A 16,360-nucleotide genomic window follows, 5' to 3' on the forward strand; every position below is an offset into this window, starting at 1 on the left:
TGCTTGCACTTTTATTGTCAATTTCTTTGTGATTTATGTGTCGATTTTGGAATCATAAACATTGTGTTTAGCTGAAAAGCTGCTATGATTCTTCAGTGTCGATAAGGGTTGATCCATGCCATTCCTTGGTAGAGTAATTGAATATTCAATAGTCGAATGTAGCAGGTTTTGGTTGCATCGGCACGTACGCACCGTTTCCATAATAAATTGAAACAGTCATTTCTCTTTTCTGGGTAAACGAAAATTCCGATTTCTATCAGTTGTATTGGTTTGTTCGATTGTATTGACTGTAACATTATGCATGAATAATATAAAAAATATATAAATTTATTTTTGTTACTAACTTCAATTTTTCTTACTATACTAACTTTAAAATTTAAAGTCTAATTAAGGGAAAGTAAATTTTAAAATTTAAAGTAGATAAATTAATAAATAAAGAATTTATATAGCAAAAAATTTAATTAAAAAAATAATTTTTAAAAGTTTCATGAACTTGATATTATTGTAGATTGAATAATTTAGTTGTTTAAATTGATGATTATTATATATAATTAATCAATATTTTTATATTTTTAAATATTATATATATTAAATATTGATAAATTTGAAAATAAATTGATATTAATATACATAAATTCTATCTATTAATACAATACTAACTTCCTAGACTCACATGGGAGTTTCTTCCTTCAATTGTGTGAATGCTGGAAATATTGTTTTGTTGATAGAGATAAATTGGTAAGGGTTGGGATGATGGATCCATTGCTGTTTCCTACCGACTTCTAGAAGGCTTTTGTATTTTGTTGACTGATTCAATCAAAAATGGGTGACCCAGGTTTGGAGGAGGAATTGGCATATTAATCACGTTTGATTGATCCACCCTCCATTATTTATACGATACGTTAGGTCAACATAATAAAAGCTGTTGCGTAGGCACAAACAACATAAGGCAAACCTTAATTAATACTGATATAACCTCTATATCTATAACAACCCATATTACCTATCAATTGAGTCTTAATTCTTATCCCTGAATTTATCCGTTATTGGTATCTTTATATTAACACTGTTAATTGTGCTAACGTAGCATTGCTAGTTAATTCGATGTTGGCTGTCACATGACAAATATAAATTAAAAAATATAAACATATAAATTTGCTTGCCATGTAGCATCTTGATATATTTAGCAACACCAGATTAACTAGAAATTTCATGTCAGCACAAACTAATAGTGTTAGCGTGAAGAGACAAACCTGATTGGCCGAATATAAGTTTAGGGAGCAAATGGAAAATGAGGGGCCAACTTATATATTATATGATTATGTGGATGTTTTTATCTTTTTATATTTTTATAAATCAATAAAATTTTGTCTATAACGAGATTAAAACCAAGGACACCATAAGTGTAAAGCTTTTTCATTTACCATTTTAATCGAAACAATTTTTTATTTTTATACGAAACTTTAATAAGTATATTTGTATATATTAATAATATTGTTGATTGAGTTAGAGTCGCAAATGAACTCGATACCAATTTAGGTTTGATGATAAAACTATAATAAACAATTGTATTCATTTAGTATTCTTAATATAATATGTTTGTATTTAAATTTCATTTTATTCACAATTTAATCTATTTTTATTATTATCTGTTGTATATTATTTAAACATACTTTTATGTTCTAAACATATAATAAAATTTCTAGTATCCTTTATAAAAATATTTTATTTTTTATATAATAAATCAATAAAAATTTATAATCCATTTACAATAAAAAAATCTATTAATATAATTAAATAATCAATTAATTTTTATTTATTTTTTAATAAATATATTTATTACCTAATAAATAGATAGATTTTACGGTTTGCTGTAGAACCTTCTTTTCATCATCATGCATCTTAATTTGGATGACTGTTGCCAGTCCACGCGCCGCGTTGAAGTTGGAATAAATATGAGATTAATCGGATCAATAAGAAAATGATTTGGCTAACGCTACAAAAAGATTGAGTCTTTATGTGCTTTCTTTCTTTCTTACTCTGACTTTAAAATGAGAAATTCAACTTTATTAAATATATAAAACCTTATCTATGGAAAGATAAATGCATTCAGAACAAAGGAAAATGTATTATAATAAAGTGTCCATTTAGATAACATGATATTGATAAAGTTTCATGATATAAATTTACGATTAATTTTTTATGCGTTTAATGGATTAAATGTATATTCTGTCACGTTATATTAACGGAGACCTAACTACAGCAAAACAAATTTTTAGTGGCTTTTTTTAGGCCTATAACGACACTTATTAAAGCGCCACAAAAAACACTGTTATAATTAAAGTCGCTAAATTTTGCAGCATTTTATCGTTAAAGAACATAACCTTTAGCAGCGCTTTTCTCACAAATGTCCTAACAAACGATGAAAAAAGGACCGATCTTTTAATACTCTAAAATTATTTTGAGCAATTGTTTTCTTGATCAACCTATTCTCTTGTCCTTGCTTTGACTTTCGGCTTCTTTGAGTGAATTGGCTTCCGTTACACTACCTTAATCTCTTCATTATGCCACAAGACTAGAACTTAAGTCTAGCAAACCATGTGGCTTTATGTGATTTCTTAGCATCAAATCTGCCTAAGTTAGCTTAAGTCTCGAAAGATGAGAGTTCTCACAAAAAATTCTCTAAGGTATTGAGATATAGTGGAAACAAACTCAAAAGACAAAGGAGCACGAAAGAACTAAAAATCCACAATAAAGCAATGCACACCAAGTTCATCTACAATTGAGTTTATTTGAACTCTCCAAATCCAACTATACAGATTGAATTACATCAACAATTGAGATTAGTGTCTATCTACAAGATGAGAGCATTAGGGGATTTAAACTCTATACATTTTTATCTTTTAAATTTTACAATAATTGCCCTGATAACTCTAATTTTACTGAAATATTTTACTAGGCCATCAACACTTCAAATAAATAGATTTATCCATATGTTCCACAAATTGGACAATTCAATTGGATTAAATGCACTCCATTAATCAATTAATCTTCATAAGAAGCTTTGTGCACATTCATCTCAAGCTTTGATCCGCAATCCGTGGCACTTGTTCCACCTTGTCTTACTCCCTTATTGAACCTTTTATCAACATATAATGTTTGGCAAAAAACGAAAATTCTAACAAATTGTTTTTTTTCCTTTACTTTTCTAAAAATATTTCTAACAATTTTATTTGATATAAAAATTCTTTTGTTAAATATATATTAATAATGATTATATTTTTAATTGATATAATAGAGATATAAACTATTAATTAGTTTACGTTTTGGTCTCTCAAATTTTAAATGTTACAAAATGGTCATTAAACTATTTGAAAGTCTTTATTTAAGTCACTTGGCTATTGATTTTTCTTTTTAAATTCTGACGAGTGAGCTCTAAGCACTAATTCAACTATCAATACAGTGGATTAGTACTTATTGACAAGTAAAACATACTTTTAAATTTAAGTCGATTTGATGATCAATGTTAAATATTACAAAAGAAAATTGTTAAAATTTTAATTCGTAATTTTTTGGCATTTGAAGTTGTTTCATAAAAAATATATATATATTGTAGAAGAGAAGGAGAATAAGAGAGCGAACAAAAAAGGTTATACAACAGAAATTTTAACAGCCTAATAACTTAAATAAAAATTTTAAAATAGTCTAATAATCATTTTTTAACCTTTTAAATTTGAGTGGCGCAAATGTGTAATAATTTAGTGATAACACCGTTGGCTGCCAATGTCGAAACCGAAGCTTGCTGCAGCACCTGCTGGCTGCCGCTGAAGGTCTTGATGCTATTGTTTTGTTTGGGGATATCACGATCCCGGGATCAAGATTTGTAACAAGAAAAAGAAACCTATTTCATGAATTGGCATTTTGGGGTGCTGGGTGCGATCTTAGCTAATAACCCTTCCTTTTTCTCATCTTGCATACTGTTACATATTTAATCACCTTAACTATAAATATTTAAATATAGCTGGCATCATCAGGCAGTCCCAAGCACTATGTTAAGATTGCATCTGCAAACACCACAAAAGTTCATGCAATCCAATAAAAAGAATACATTCAGTTTCACATAAGAGTAGTCTTACACCCATATTCATCATCTAAAACAGAAGGATCTTCATAAACTTAAAAAAAAAAACCCATAGTTTCAATTATCATAAGTTTTGCATTCATCTGTCTCGGGGTTGTCTTGGCAGTAATTCTCGAGAGGATCGTTATCTTTCAGCCTATCCCTGGCGTGGCTGGCTGCTGCACTCAGTTCTTCCACCTCGTCCCAAGCAGCCACGCACTCTCCGCTGGCCGGGTCATCCGAGCACGCCTCTTGTGCTTCCTTGATGCTCTGCTCCACCTTCTCCGATAAGCGATCAGGTGCAGCTCTCACCTGCATCCGCCTGGATTCCAACGGGGACAATATCCTTTTCCATGGCTGGTTAAGGTATGGGACCTTGATGGGGCTACCCTTGGTAGAGTCTGGTAGGCTGGCGATGGCTCTTGGGGTTACGAGGTTAAGAGTGAACAGGGTCGCCATTGTAGTTCTTGTTTCGTCTGTGATGTGAAGAGTGAAAGGGTGTGCAATGCAATGCTTTCCGGAAATAAAACGATAACAGGAAGAAGATCTTTAATTGGGAACTCCAATGGTCCACAAATTTCTTATCATCTTGGAACCAATAACGTATTTACACGTTGCTTGAAATTGGAGATATTAACAGAAAAAAATTTAATCTCACAACTTTATTCCTCATCCATTTTGGGTTTTACTTTAACCTTATAAGAGTAAATTATTTAATTTAAAACAAATTAAAAATGAGAAATCATTATTTGGGCTACTAACTTCATAATAATTCTCTAGATTTTTTTTTGTCTAAGTTAATCTCTAAATTTAGTAATTATTCAGCATAACTTAGGCCGTTATTTTCATATTGGGGTTTAAATTTTTTTGTTCAAGTTAATCTTTAAACTTAACAATTGTTCCTATATTGAGATCTAAACTTGAGAATTGTTCCATGCTGAGATTTAAACTTAAAGATTTTCAAAGAAATATTAAGTATTAACTTGGACAAAAAAAAATTCATGTTCCAATCTAAAAATAATTGTCAAGTTTAAGGACTAACTTGTAAAAAAAAAAGTTTATAAGCATAAAATTTTAGTAAAATAATTAACTTGTGATAACAATTCAATCAAATACTTCTAGTAAAATAAATATGCACCAACTCAATAAAAAAAACCAGAAAATAAATATACAATTACAAGCATGGTTTTCTAAACTGAACCAGACTAGCCAACCGAACAAAGAACCAACTAAGATATTGGTCCAAAAACACCTTTAGACTAGTTGAGCTACAAATTGATATGGCCGATTGAACATGGCTAAAAACCAAATGAATTGACAATTGAACTGATATTTTTATTTTTATAAATTTTTAATGATTTATTTAATTGAACAATCCAAACTAATCAAATCAATGATCGAACCAATTCGACCACCTAATTCTAAAAACCTTAATTATTAGTAAAAAAATTATAAAATATTACTAAATATAGAAAGTAAACTTAAAATGATAGTAAAAATGTTAATGATTTATGAAAATTAAAATAAAATAAAAATTAGCTCCCTCAAATCAAAATTGACAAATAGTTTTAAAATTTATCCCTAAATTAGACTTTAATTACATTTTATATTATTATTAAAAGAAATACAAAAACAGAAGCCAAAAACATGGCGGCTCAGGGGGCACAATATCAAGAAACTGATTGGATTTGTTAAGCAAATATGTGATCATCAAGAACTCAATACAACAATTTTATTCCTAAAGGAAAAAAAAAAAAAAACCAAAACCGAGTTTGCTCATCTTGCATACAAGAGCCAAATGCAGGGATCGCAAAGATCAAAATACAGCCAGAGCTGCCCACAAATTCACAAAACATAATAACATTTATTCTTCTGCCACAACACTGATTTCACCTTTCTCAAGCATGTCATAGAATGCTCTCACTTTCCTCTGCTCATTCCAGTGATGCATCTTCCAAAGCCCACCAGCGCAAAGACCGAGTGTTATCCCAATAACTATCTCCTTAACGACACTCGGTCCTTTCAAGGTGGCATGAGCAATCCTAGATCCGGCCATTTCACTTCTCTAGTTGTATCTAGTAAACCAAGAAGCAAAAACAAACATTTTCAGTTTCCAACAGTACAAAGTATGGGAACGAACGACTCAATTTTATATGAAAAACCAGAAATGCAACCAGCAGAGGTAACAAATGTTCATAACCAATAGTGATAACATAATGCAATTAACAAAAATTTGGGTAACATAACTGGCAATTATCCAAACACTAAGTCAGCACATAGAGGGACCTATCCAATTTTAATTTATAACAGAACATATGGCTTTACAAGCAATGATTTCAAACTATATTGCTCCAACCAAGTGGAGGGAAGATGAATGGCATATGCAGATTTGTTCTCAAATATTGTTCCTTTTCACCCAAGATGGTATCTAGAATCTTATACACATTGCTTATTTCATCTATATGCTTTGGGACCGACATAGTTTGCACTTACATATTTCGTTAAATAACTTCCATGTTAGTTCCATAGCGATTACAGGCTAAAATCTAGGACTAGACCAACTCAGATTATTGCTTGATGACAATCAAGGCATTGAAACCTGACTATAGTGTCTTCCCTATTTAACGATAGGACAATTCAAAGCCTTCAATTACTACGTTTTACTTGTTACTTAAATTCAACAGCAGTTTTATGCTGTGTAAATCACATAATATCTCTTGGGTCTAAGCACTCAAATCAAAGACGTGTAGCTCGAGATTCTCATCTCTTAGTTTTCCAAACAAAACAGCCAATCCCCTTTCAAATGCGATTTCGAATCTCGGTTGGGTGTTCGAAAAGATAATTCACCCATAATTTCAAAGCATAAATGAGATAATCGTAAAACGAAAAACAGATATTAATTTAATAAATTTCGAAGCTGTTAGATGCCTCAAACGGATCTCAAGATCTTAAAGGACAATAACAATAACAAATAAAAAAAAATTATTTCCCAGTATAGGGATAAGATGGAGAGGGTTAAAAATGGAGGAAAGTCGTCAAGAAACCCCAGAGAGGAAAACGAAAGGAACAACGGAAGAGAGAAATTAGGGTTTACCTGAACGAGGCTGCGATGAAGACTAAAGGATCCAATTGGATGGGGATTCAAAATTGAAGAGGATTGGGAGCTTCAACGACCTATAATCTTCTACAACATTATTTGGAAATTCTCTATTTTACCCTTGTCAAATAGTGGGCTCAGTTTAGGATGGGCCATATATCCAACATCTCTGTTTCTTTCTCTAAATATAGCCAATTATTACTATTGGTTAAAAAAATACTAAAAATATTATTTCGTACATGGATTTTTTTACTGCATTTTAAAATAAATGAAACCCATAATTTTTAAAAATAAAATATTTACATGATAAAATACATTGCATTTTTAAGGGATGAGAGATACACATGACCATAAAACACAAATAAAAAATATTTAAAAATAATGTCAAGTTAACTTAGAAAGTCATGACAATTTATCAAATTAGAAAACTAAAGCAGACCAATAAAAACCATCAAAGATTAAGAAGTTGTCAAGTTCAAGGACCATATCTCTTAAATTTTTAATCTTGATCCAAATAATAGTATTTAATTTGATCATTTTCATTTTTTATATACTTTTCAAATTCTAAAATTTCATTCATAACTCAAACAATAAATCTATTAACTAGACATTTTTGTGAATATTATATGAAAATAAAAAGCATATAATATGATAGCAGCATAAGATTTCAGAAATTTAGCGCACAATTTGATCAAAGCAAAATACATATTCGCTAAAGACTTCACCTATATTTCAAGGTTTAATATTGTCATATAACTAAAATTAAAATTCATATTGGCACTCAAAGAGACACAAAGCAGGCAAAATCATATTTCCAATTATCTCAAAATAGTAAATGTAGACAGCCATGTCATTGATGGCAAAGTTAGCTAAGGAACAAACAGTAAACACCAGGAGGCCTATTCATCACTATCAGCAGTAGCAGCTAGAGGCTGAAGAGCTTTGAGAGGATTCATAATGACACCATCGATAAGTCCATATTCTTTTGCTTCTTTTGCGCTCATGAAGAAATCACGGTCGGTATCCTGGTTAATCTTCTCCAAACTTTGGCCGGTATGGTAAGCAAGATACCCGTTTAAGTTTGCCTTATGATGCAGCATTTCATTTGCCTGAGATTATCATTCAGGTCCAATCGTTGCATTATGGTTTAACAACTGAACTAAAAACGAAACTACATGCTAAGCAAGCTTAGTAAAAAGACATGTTTGCTAACGCTTGGTTGTCTTGTATCATAAACATCAAGACGCGAGATACAATTGAATGTATTCGATATATCACACGGGCTATGAACCATGGAAGGCAAAAACATAAAATTTAAAAAACATATGAGGTTTACCAAGAAAAAACCATACCTGAATATCAATATCAGTTTGACCACCTTGAGCTCCACCAAGGGGTTGATGTATCATTATCCTTGAATTGGGCAAACTGTATCGTTTTCCTAGAGTTTTGAAGAAAACAAAGGGGTGCAAGCATTTAGTAGACCAGAGGAAACAACAACAAACATCAGAGCTATAAATGGTACAAATCAAAAGCCTTGTATACCTTTGGTTCCGCCACTTAGCAGAAAGGCTCCCATGCTGTTCATGGAAAAATAAAAATATATCCATTACTAAAAAAAATAATTGCATTCACATGAAAACAGAAAAATTTAACCTCTGAAGCATCAATAAACATCTTATTTTAGAATTGCAAGTCAAATACAAAAAGTCTACGATTACCATAAATCAATATCATGTTACTTGTTCGAGAAACTTTATTTATCATATAATTAACACAAGCAAAGATTAAACTAACTGTGGCTTTGAAATACAAAGGTCAGACACTGAGGAGGGGAACATAAGAAGTAAAACAAGTCTTATCACTACACCTCCTCTATCTCCAATAAATTGAAGTATTACAGCCCATTTAGCCAAAAGAAAACATATATTACACATATTGTTATTGATGTTCCATATTTGAGATTTGAGAATATAATGACAGCACTGTAAGCAGAAACAGTTACATCAATGAACTTGTACCTAGCTGCAAGTCCAACACACACAGTTGAGACATCGGGCCGGATATGCCTCATGGTGTCAAATATAGCCATACCTAATATAAAAAATTCAAAACCACGCAAGTTAGACAAGTCAATCCCTAGCTTTCTATTCAAAACAAACTAGATCAATTATAAATACATCATTCTTATTAGATAGATACATTACCAGCTGTAACTGACCCTCCAGGGGAATTGACATACATGACAATGTCCTGTTGACAAGATTAAAATGCACAAGTAGTAAATAAAATACATGGTGGCATTGAAGGTTCCTAATTCTTTTAGGGAAAAAAGGGTGAGAATGAGTAAGCAATAAGCATAGAACCAAAGAGACCTTCTGAGGATCAACGGCATCAAGATAGAGAAGCTGAGCTACAATAATGTTTGCCATATCATCATCAACGGCTCCACCACAGCGAACTATTCTCTAACGAATGGAAACAACCAACCAAAATAAGAAGCTGAAACGAGAGGACAAAAAACTAAATTTGTTAAAGCCAAAATTCACATCCAGGCCAAATCCTCACATGTTGAAAAAGTTGGCTGACAACACTTTGAAATCTCTCTTGCACCATGGGAGGTGGCCCCTGCCCTTGTGCATAGGCAAGTAAGTAAGGTGATGCCGGGACTTGCAAATCATCCCTGCATAGTGACAAAGTAAATTTTTTGATCTTTTATCACATATTTGTCCATTAAGAAAAAAAGGGTTTTAGTTCCATACGAGACTTTTACCTTATTGACCAAATTCCCTGTCGAGAAGTTGTCGGAGGAGCCCAAAACTCACCTGTGTAAACAGCTTTTGGCTGATAATTCACCGCATTCTTTTGATTACTGAGAAACTTCTTCAATTTCCTGAGAATAAAAATAAATATTTTACTTTCAAAATTGGACCACCCATGTTGGACCCTCTAACGTTAAGACAAAAAGAACACGGGTTCTATTCAAGATTGGAAATTGGAAGAACGGAAAGACTACCTCCAAGGTCCCAGAATGTCGAATTAAACAGACTTTGAACTTAAAGATGTTTACATCAATTTCCTAGTTTGGGTAAAAGAAAGATGGAACAAAAAAGAAAATACCTGGGACGAAGGGGATGGAAAGGAAGAGACAACTTATTAGAATCGACATTGGTGCTTGAGTTCGGAGAGAAGAGGAAAGAACTGAATCGAAGAGACGAGGGCGATGTCGAAAAGCACGCGCTTGCCATTCTTTATCTATGAAACCAAAACTGAAGTAGCAGTTGACTTTAGAGGCGTGAGGAATGGGAGGAGGGTTTGTCAGGCGCGGTGGGGTTGGGAGGCCGATAAGGGTAGTGTGGATGCCTGTAGAGGAGGAGCGGTGAAGTGGAACAACAAACTTAAACAGCGACTTCCTTTGAATATCTTTTCCCCAACCCAAGATTAATCTTCTTGTTTGACCCGAATTTGGATTACGGACGGGTTACGACCCGTAAGCCAACCGAATACTTTTCATTTTTTTTTAAACAAAAATACTTCTATCATTTCACTACTCCCTAACTTGGGATAAATTAGTAATAACCCAAATATAAAATATTATAAAGTAGTCACCAAATTATTAATAAATTTCATTTTTAGCCATTTAACTATAAAAAATTACAAATTAGTTATTAATTATTTAATTTTATCTTTTTTGGTCATTATTTGGCTAACTGTAGTAACTTTTAACATTGACATAATAGTAACTTTAACCCTCAATATTTATGCATGTGTCAATTTAATTTTAATTCTAAAAAATATAACCCTTAACATTTTACATATTATGTAATTTGATATTTTTTTATATATAATTTTGATTGAAATAATAAAATTGAAATAGTGAAAATTCTTGAAATAATATAAAAATCAAATATAACTTCAATTAAAATGAAAAAGTTAAAATATAGAAAATTGTGGTATATCGCATTCAAATCTTATAATTGTATTATCTAATTATAAAAGGACAAAAAAACATTAAAATAATACTTGTGAAAAGAATGATCTTTTAACAATTTTACAATTAAATTGAAATTTGACCTCAACTGAGTGTAACTCTTGATATATATATTTGCTTGATGAGATCCATAGGCTTTTAGAATTAGGAATAAAGCAACATTTAACCTTTGATAACATTTTTTAACTTACTACTTAAGTTTTAAAATTTAATAATTCTTTTTAATTTGATCCTAAACTTGATTCCAGATTGACGTACTCTTAAAGTGCAATATTCTCACTTAGAAAATTTTAAAATTTTTATGTAAAATCTAGAAAATTTTCAGGTGATGAATACTATTTAAAGATTAAATTAAAAAAGAAGCAGCTAAGAGCCAAGTGGAGAAAAAAATTCAAAGGGTGGGACTGAATATTGCTTTATAGCTTAAAATTATTAAGCCAAGAAAGAAAGAATTTGTAGCCTCTCTGGATTGGAATGGAGAGGAATTCTTTTATTTATGGATTATACTAAAATAAACACAACTAAGATTTTCTTGTACCTGTAATAATTACATTAATATTACTCCAAAAAGAAGTTTGCATTTGGCTCTATTTTCTAATCCGTCCCTGGGTTGAAATGGAACATAAATGTGCAGAATTTACCACATGCACAAGAGGGAAGTGCTGGATTTTCAGCAACACTAGCAGGTAGTTTCAGCCATCTGCTGTTTTTGAATTGCCTTGTAGCACTGCAGACTACAAAGAGGTAGCTTCGACTTTGAATCTCGATATTTGTATGGGTTACCACACGATGGACCCGCACAGTTCTCTCGAGGAGCAGGGTAACTGGATATTCATACCAAAGACATTTCCAATATCAGAAAACTAACATTTGTTAAATTGAATCAACTTAAAGCATTGGAATGGGGAAAATACCTAGAGGGTTTGGAGTTAAATATACTAGGGAAACCCAAATCCCTGGGAAATGTTACTGTTGTTCCTGCAGGACCCATGACCAATCTGATGGTATTTGATGCAAGCATCTCCGCTTTAACAGCCTTCTCCTATACATACATATATGTATGAAAAGATTAGAACAAAATGGTATTAATATACGACTTGCCAAAAGCAGAATTATATTTTGGCGAACTTTTGTTTTCATTCCAACTTCGAAATACCTGTGCCATCTCTTCCTGACGCTTTTTGATTTTTTCTTCCCGCTTCTTCCTGCTAGAGTCTTGGCCAAGTATTTTTCTAATAGCCTCAGCCTACATCAATTAATTCAAACACACTCAATTTTTGCATTGTAGTTCTAAAATCCATATGCAAAGACATTGTAATCCCGAAGCAACAGAAACAAACCTCAGATTCCCTATTGGCCTTCTCAACTTGCATCCTTCGTCTCTGAGCAGCCTCTGCCTTCTTTAGCTGCTGCTCCACTTCCGAGAGTTTCTCCTTTTGCTCTACAGTCAAAACAACAATCACTGTAAAAAAGGGAGGAAAGCAAATAAAAAATTGCATAAAAGGTTATGACAGAAATAAATGCTCACTTCTTGATGGGGCAGGTGGTAGACCATTTGGAAACTCGATTAAGCTTGAGCCAGGCGCAGAAGAGGCATCTTTGCTAGACTGAAGAGCCCGTTGACGTGTTGTGAGAGTTATTTCCCTCTTACTCTCCATTGATGGCTCAACAGATTCTTTCCTTTGCTTCCTTTTCTTCTTACCTTCAAGCTCACTATCAGATACTGGTTCATCTTCCTCCTCATAATCGGTATCCTCAGAAACCCTATCTGATCTATGCTTCCTTTTCTCATCTTTGGCAGAACTTGAAGTGCCAAAGTTTTCTACGTTGGAAACCCTGGAGAGTTTTTTCTGTTTCTTGCCTGGTTCATCATCATCTTCCTTATATGCTGGACTAATCTTCGAAGTTTTAAGTTTTTCCAAGTAACGGATCTCATCATCATTGTCATCTTCACTGAATTCCCCATCAAGTAGACGTCTCTTAGGGGCCCGCTTGCTTTTACGAACCGTGCCGGAATGGTCTCCTTGTTTACCAGAGGCATTCTTTCCAGATGTCTTTCCCATCAAAGAACCCTCCTTCCCAAGTCTAAAACCACCTTGGGAGAAATCTTTCCAGGGTACACCTTGCAAACCACTCCTACCTGGAGGTGAGTGCCCATCATTGCTACTTCCCTGCATTAACAACATAATTAATAATAAGACAAAGCTCACTAATACATAATCTTCCATACGAGTATTAAGACTTTGAAACGGATCATTTATCTCACAGAATCTTCCAGATAATGCTAATCTATAAGAACCCCACATCAAATAACAAAAGAGAAGACTTATTTCAATATAAATTTGCTATTATTGAACCAAATGCTCACTACCTGGAGACTGTTCTTCCTTGCATAGGACCCAGTCCCTGGCAATCCATTAACTGTCGAGTTTGCATGAATTGTGCGCGTAACTCCACCAACCTTGAGCTTAACCTTTTTAACCTTGCTTTCATTATTATCAATAACAGCTTCTTGTGTTGAACTCTGAATCTCCGCATCTCTTGACTCTAATTCCGACCACTCTTTCTCCTTGGTACTGCTTTTCCAATTAGCAGGGGCAAGTACACCCTTGCTAGAACGCTTACTATTTGACCCACTTCGCCCTGGCTCATTGTCATAAAATGCATTGAACCCTCCATCTTGTTTCTTTCTTTTATGGGATTTGTCAACTTCAAAACCAATGTCAGGAGAAATCCTAGAAACATGTTCATTACGATTGAATTCTTTCCGCTTCGAATTAGCATCGACAACAGCATTCTCATCACTGGAGACTTTGCTCACATCATCCGAAGGTGGTGTCGATGACAATGGAGAGTGATTCTGGCTTTCAGTATAAGATAGCGAATCAGGACGAGGCCGACGAGAACTCCTCTTCTTCCTCACAGCATTATTTGCACCGTTAAACCGACTACCCAACTCTTCCATGGTGGTAAACAACTTTACCAGAAGGATAATCTAGCAAGACCACTAATCCTAAAAGAAGGAAAATGAAAACATGAGATTTAAAACGCATAGATCCCAGAGCATAACAAAAGCAACAACAATTCATCACGGGGTCAAATCAGATCAAACAAGATAATGGAAAGAAAAAAAAAGGCTCAAGAATCTCATAAAACATCCTTAAAATCCTATAAAACACAAAATGGGATCAAAATTAAACACATCCCCTGAAAACCGGTTGAAGCATGATCATCAAGCTAAAGGAGTTTCACCAATGTAAGCAACAGAGAGGCCAAACAATCAATGACTTCAAATTTCATAAGCAGTTGATCAAAATATCAAAGATTACCCCAAACCCAAAAGATAAATTCCAATAATTCTATAAAATTAACCCACAATTCAAAATGGGTCAAATCAAAGCAAAGCCGAGATTAAAAAACACCCAAAATCACAAGAACCAACCCATCAAAAACCCCTAAAAAATCAATAATCGAAAAGTAACCAGAATTCAACCCCCATTCAAACCCATAGATCAAATTAGCAAATAGGCACGAATAATCGACCATGTACCTTCTTGAACTAACCGTGCAGAAGAAACCGAGGAAATCAGGGAAGAGAAAAAAAGAGAGAAGACGAGGAAAGAGAGAAGGAGAAGGCGGAAGGTAAAATAGATTAGGTGGGAATGTGAAAAAGAATAAAAGGATTTTCGTAGAGAAGGGGAAAAGAAAGAAAGGGAAGAGATGGTAATGGAAGGGTTAAAAAGAAAAAGAGGCTTTAGGGTTAGAGAAGGATAGGCAGATGTTGTTATAGTAACAATTATCTGCTGGTTCACCATTATTTTGCTATTGCCACACCACCCCTGTGTTTTCCTTTTTATCGTTTGGGTGTGGGCTGGAACTTGGAAGGGTGGGTTTTGAGATTGATTTTTTTGGATATTTGACTCGGTCACTCGACTCGCCGAACCGACTCAGCCCCCTCCCCCTCTCTTTCTCGCGCTTTTCTTTTTTCTTTCATTCCGTTCGTCCTTCTTCGTTTCTTAGTCTTAACGATTTTAATTTTTTTTTTACACGGTTTACGCTGCAAGAGCGTGCGTAGGTTAAATCCCTGCGCACAGAAGGATATATGATAGTAGGAGTCCATTCTTTTATTTTTAGCCGTACTTTGTGTTACGTGTCTCTAAGTTATTTGGTCTACTTCTCCCCCGTTTGGGTGGGATCGTCTCCTTCCGTATTGTGAAATTTATGAATGAACTGTTCAATAGTTATTCTTGATCGGTGTTCATATCTACTTCACTAATAGGGTTGAGATTTGGGAATATATGTTTCAATTTTTACTTAAATTCATATATAAATTAAGTATTATGATCTTATTTTTATATTTATTTTATGTAATTAGCCTATTTAAATTTTTTTATTAATAATATTAAATTTTATTATAAATTGTGTAAGTTGTGAATTGAGTTATTATAATTTAATTTGATTAATTTTAATATTTTTATTTTTTTTAAATTGAGATTTCAATCATAACCTAAATGAGAATAGTTAAATTGGTTAGATCAAAATTTACTATTGGTCTCATAAATTGAAGATTTAATTTTTTTTTTTCAATTTATCATTTTTAATCCCCATACTTTTCAAATCTTGAAATAATAACTATTAAATCTATTAATTAAAATATTGTGATTTTTTTAAGTATTATATGAAAATAGTAAACCAACATAATATTACACATTTAGCAATATGTTTATCGCATAAGATTAGAAAGATAGAAATTTCTTACTTCAACAAATTTGGTAGCTATTGATTTGTCGAGATTTAAATTTTAAAAGTTAAAAAATATAAAGACTAAAAATGACCAAGTTATAATACAATAATTCAATCTGTGCACATAATACAAGAGTTAATGGTAGAATTCAGCCAAGGATAAAATAAATAATAATGTAATTATATAAATTTTGGCCCATGAACTTGGCAATTAGTTCCACTTTTGTACTTGTATTTTTTTCACTTTGGTACCTAAACTTGGTAATTAGATCTATTTTGGTTGCCGAACTTAGATTTCGTCTAGGTTTGATAATATGGCTAGTGTTTCTTGAAACATTACTGGATTGGTCAGTTGAATTAATTGAATTGGGAACTGATTGGTATATTGGTCCAAATAAAGAGGTCAAAC

The 16,360-nt window shown here is 32.7% G+C and overlaps 4 protein-coding genes across 4 annotated transcripts; all 4 read right to left on the reverse strand.

The window, feature by feature from the left end:
• Positions 1-4,086: 4,086 nt before the first annotated feature.
• Positions 4,087-4,791, reverse strand: LOC107909995 (calvin cycle protein CP12-1, chloroplastic). Its single transcript, XM_016837727.2, has one exon. It carries the CDS (start codon positions 4,577-4,579, stop codon positions 4,199-4,201), a length of 381 nt encoding a protein of 126 aa, XP_016693216.1. The 5' UTR covers positions 4,580-4,791; the 3' UTR covers positions 4,087-4,198.
• Positions 4,792-5,790: 999 nt separating this feature from the next.
• LOC107909997 (cytochrome c oxidase subunit 5C) lies at positions 5,791-6,195 on the reverse strand. The gene has a single exon (XM_016837729.2). It carries the CDS (start codon positions 6,174-6,176, stop codon positions 5,985-5,987), a length of 192 nt encoding a protein of 63 aa, XP_016693218.1. The 5' UTR covers positions 6,177-6,195; the 3' UTR covers positions 5,791-5,984.
• A 1,810-nt stretch (positions 6,196-8,005) lies between these two features.
• On the reverse strand, positions 8,006-10,778 carry LOC107909996 (ATP-dependent Clp protease proteolytic subunit 5, chloroplastic). Its single transcript, XM_016837728.2, has 9 exons — positions 10,338-10,778; positions 9,991-10,110; positions 9,786-9,900; positions 9,593-9,685; positions 9,425-9,470; positions 9,239-9,311; positions 8,763-8,797; positions 8,570-8,658; positions 8,006-8,326 (listed from the first exon to the last, which is right to left on the reverse strand). The coding sequence occupies exons 1-9, from the start codon at positions 10,463-10,465 to the stop codon at positions 8,117-8,119; spliced, it is 909 nt and encodes a 302-aa protein (XP_016693217.1). The 5' UTR covers positions 10,466-10,778; the 3' UTR covers positions 8,006-8,116.
• An 895-nt stretch (positions 10,779-11,673) lies between these two features.
• Positions 11,674-15,295, reverse strand: LOC107909999 (triadin). The gene is made up of 7 exons (XM_016837730.2): positions 14,759-15,295; positions 13,580-14,221; positions 12,737-13,379; positions 12,549-12,649; positions 12,365-12,454; positions 12,123-12,250; positions 11,674-12,032 (listed from the first exon to the last, which is right to left on the reverse strand). The coding sequence occupies exons 2-7, from the start codon at positions 14,171-14,173 to the stop codon at positions 11,888-11,890; spliced, it is 1,701 nt and encodes a 566-aa protein (XP_016693219.1). The 5' UTR covers positions 14,174-14,221; positions 14,759-15,295; the 3' UTR covers positions 11,674-11,887.
• Between the last annotated feature and the right edge of the window lie 1,065 nt (positions 15,296-16,360).

This window comes from Gossypium hirsutum, chromosome A07, assembly GCF_007990345.1.
Source record: "Gossypium hirsutum isolate 1008001.06 chromosome A07, Gossypium_hirsutum_v2.1, whole genome shotgun sequence".
NCBI lineage: Eukaryota > Viridiplantae > Streptophyta > Magnoliopsida > Malvales > Malvaceae > Gossypium > Gossypium hirsutum.

Bases quoted from the DNA above. Each gene is read 5' to 3' on its own strand.
- LOC107909995 (XM_016837727.2), bottom strand. From the start codon at position 4,579: ATGGCGACCCTGTTCACTCTTAACCTCGTAACCCCAAGAGCCATCGCC.
- LOC107909997 (XM_016837729.2), bottom strand. From the start codon at position 6,176: ATGGCCGGATCTAGGATTGCTCATGCCACCTTGAAAGGACCGAGTGTC.
- LOC107909996 (XM_016837728.2), bottom strand. From the start codon at position 10,465: ATGGCAAGCGCGTGCTTTTCGACATCGCCCTCGTCTCTTCGATTCAGT. The intron at 9,686-9,785 runs GTGAGGATTTGG...TCCATTCGTTAG, and splicing joins TCAGCCAACTTTTTCAACAT to AGAATAGTTCGCTGTGGTGG. The intron at 9,471-9,592 runs GTCTCTTTGGTT...TCTTGTCAACAG, and splicing joins ATGCCGTTGATCCTCAGAAG to GACATTGTCATGTATGTCAA.
- LOC107909999 (XM_016837730.2), bottom strand. From the start codon at position 14,173: ATGGAAGAGTTGGGTAGTCGGTTTAACGGTGCAAATAATGCTGTGAGG. The intron at 13,380-13,579 runs GTAGTGAGCATT...TTGTTAATGCAG, and splicing joins CAAGGAAGAACAGTCTCCAG to GGAAGTAGCAATGATGGGCA. The intron at 12,033-12,122 runs GTATTTTCCCCA...ATGAATATCCAG, and splicing joins TTTAACTCCAAACCCTCTAG to TTACCCTGCTCCTCGAGAGA.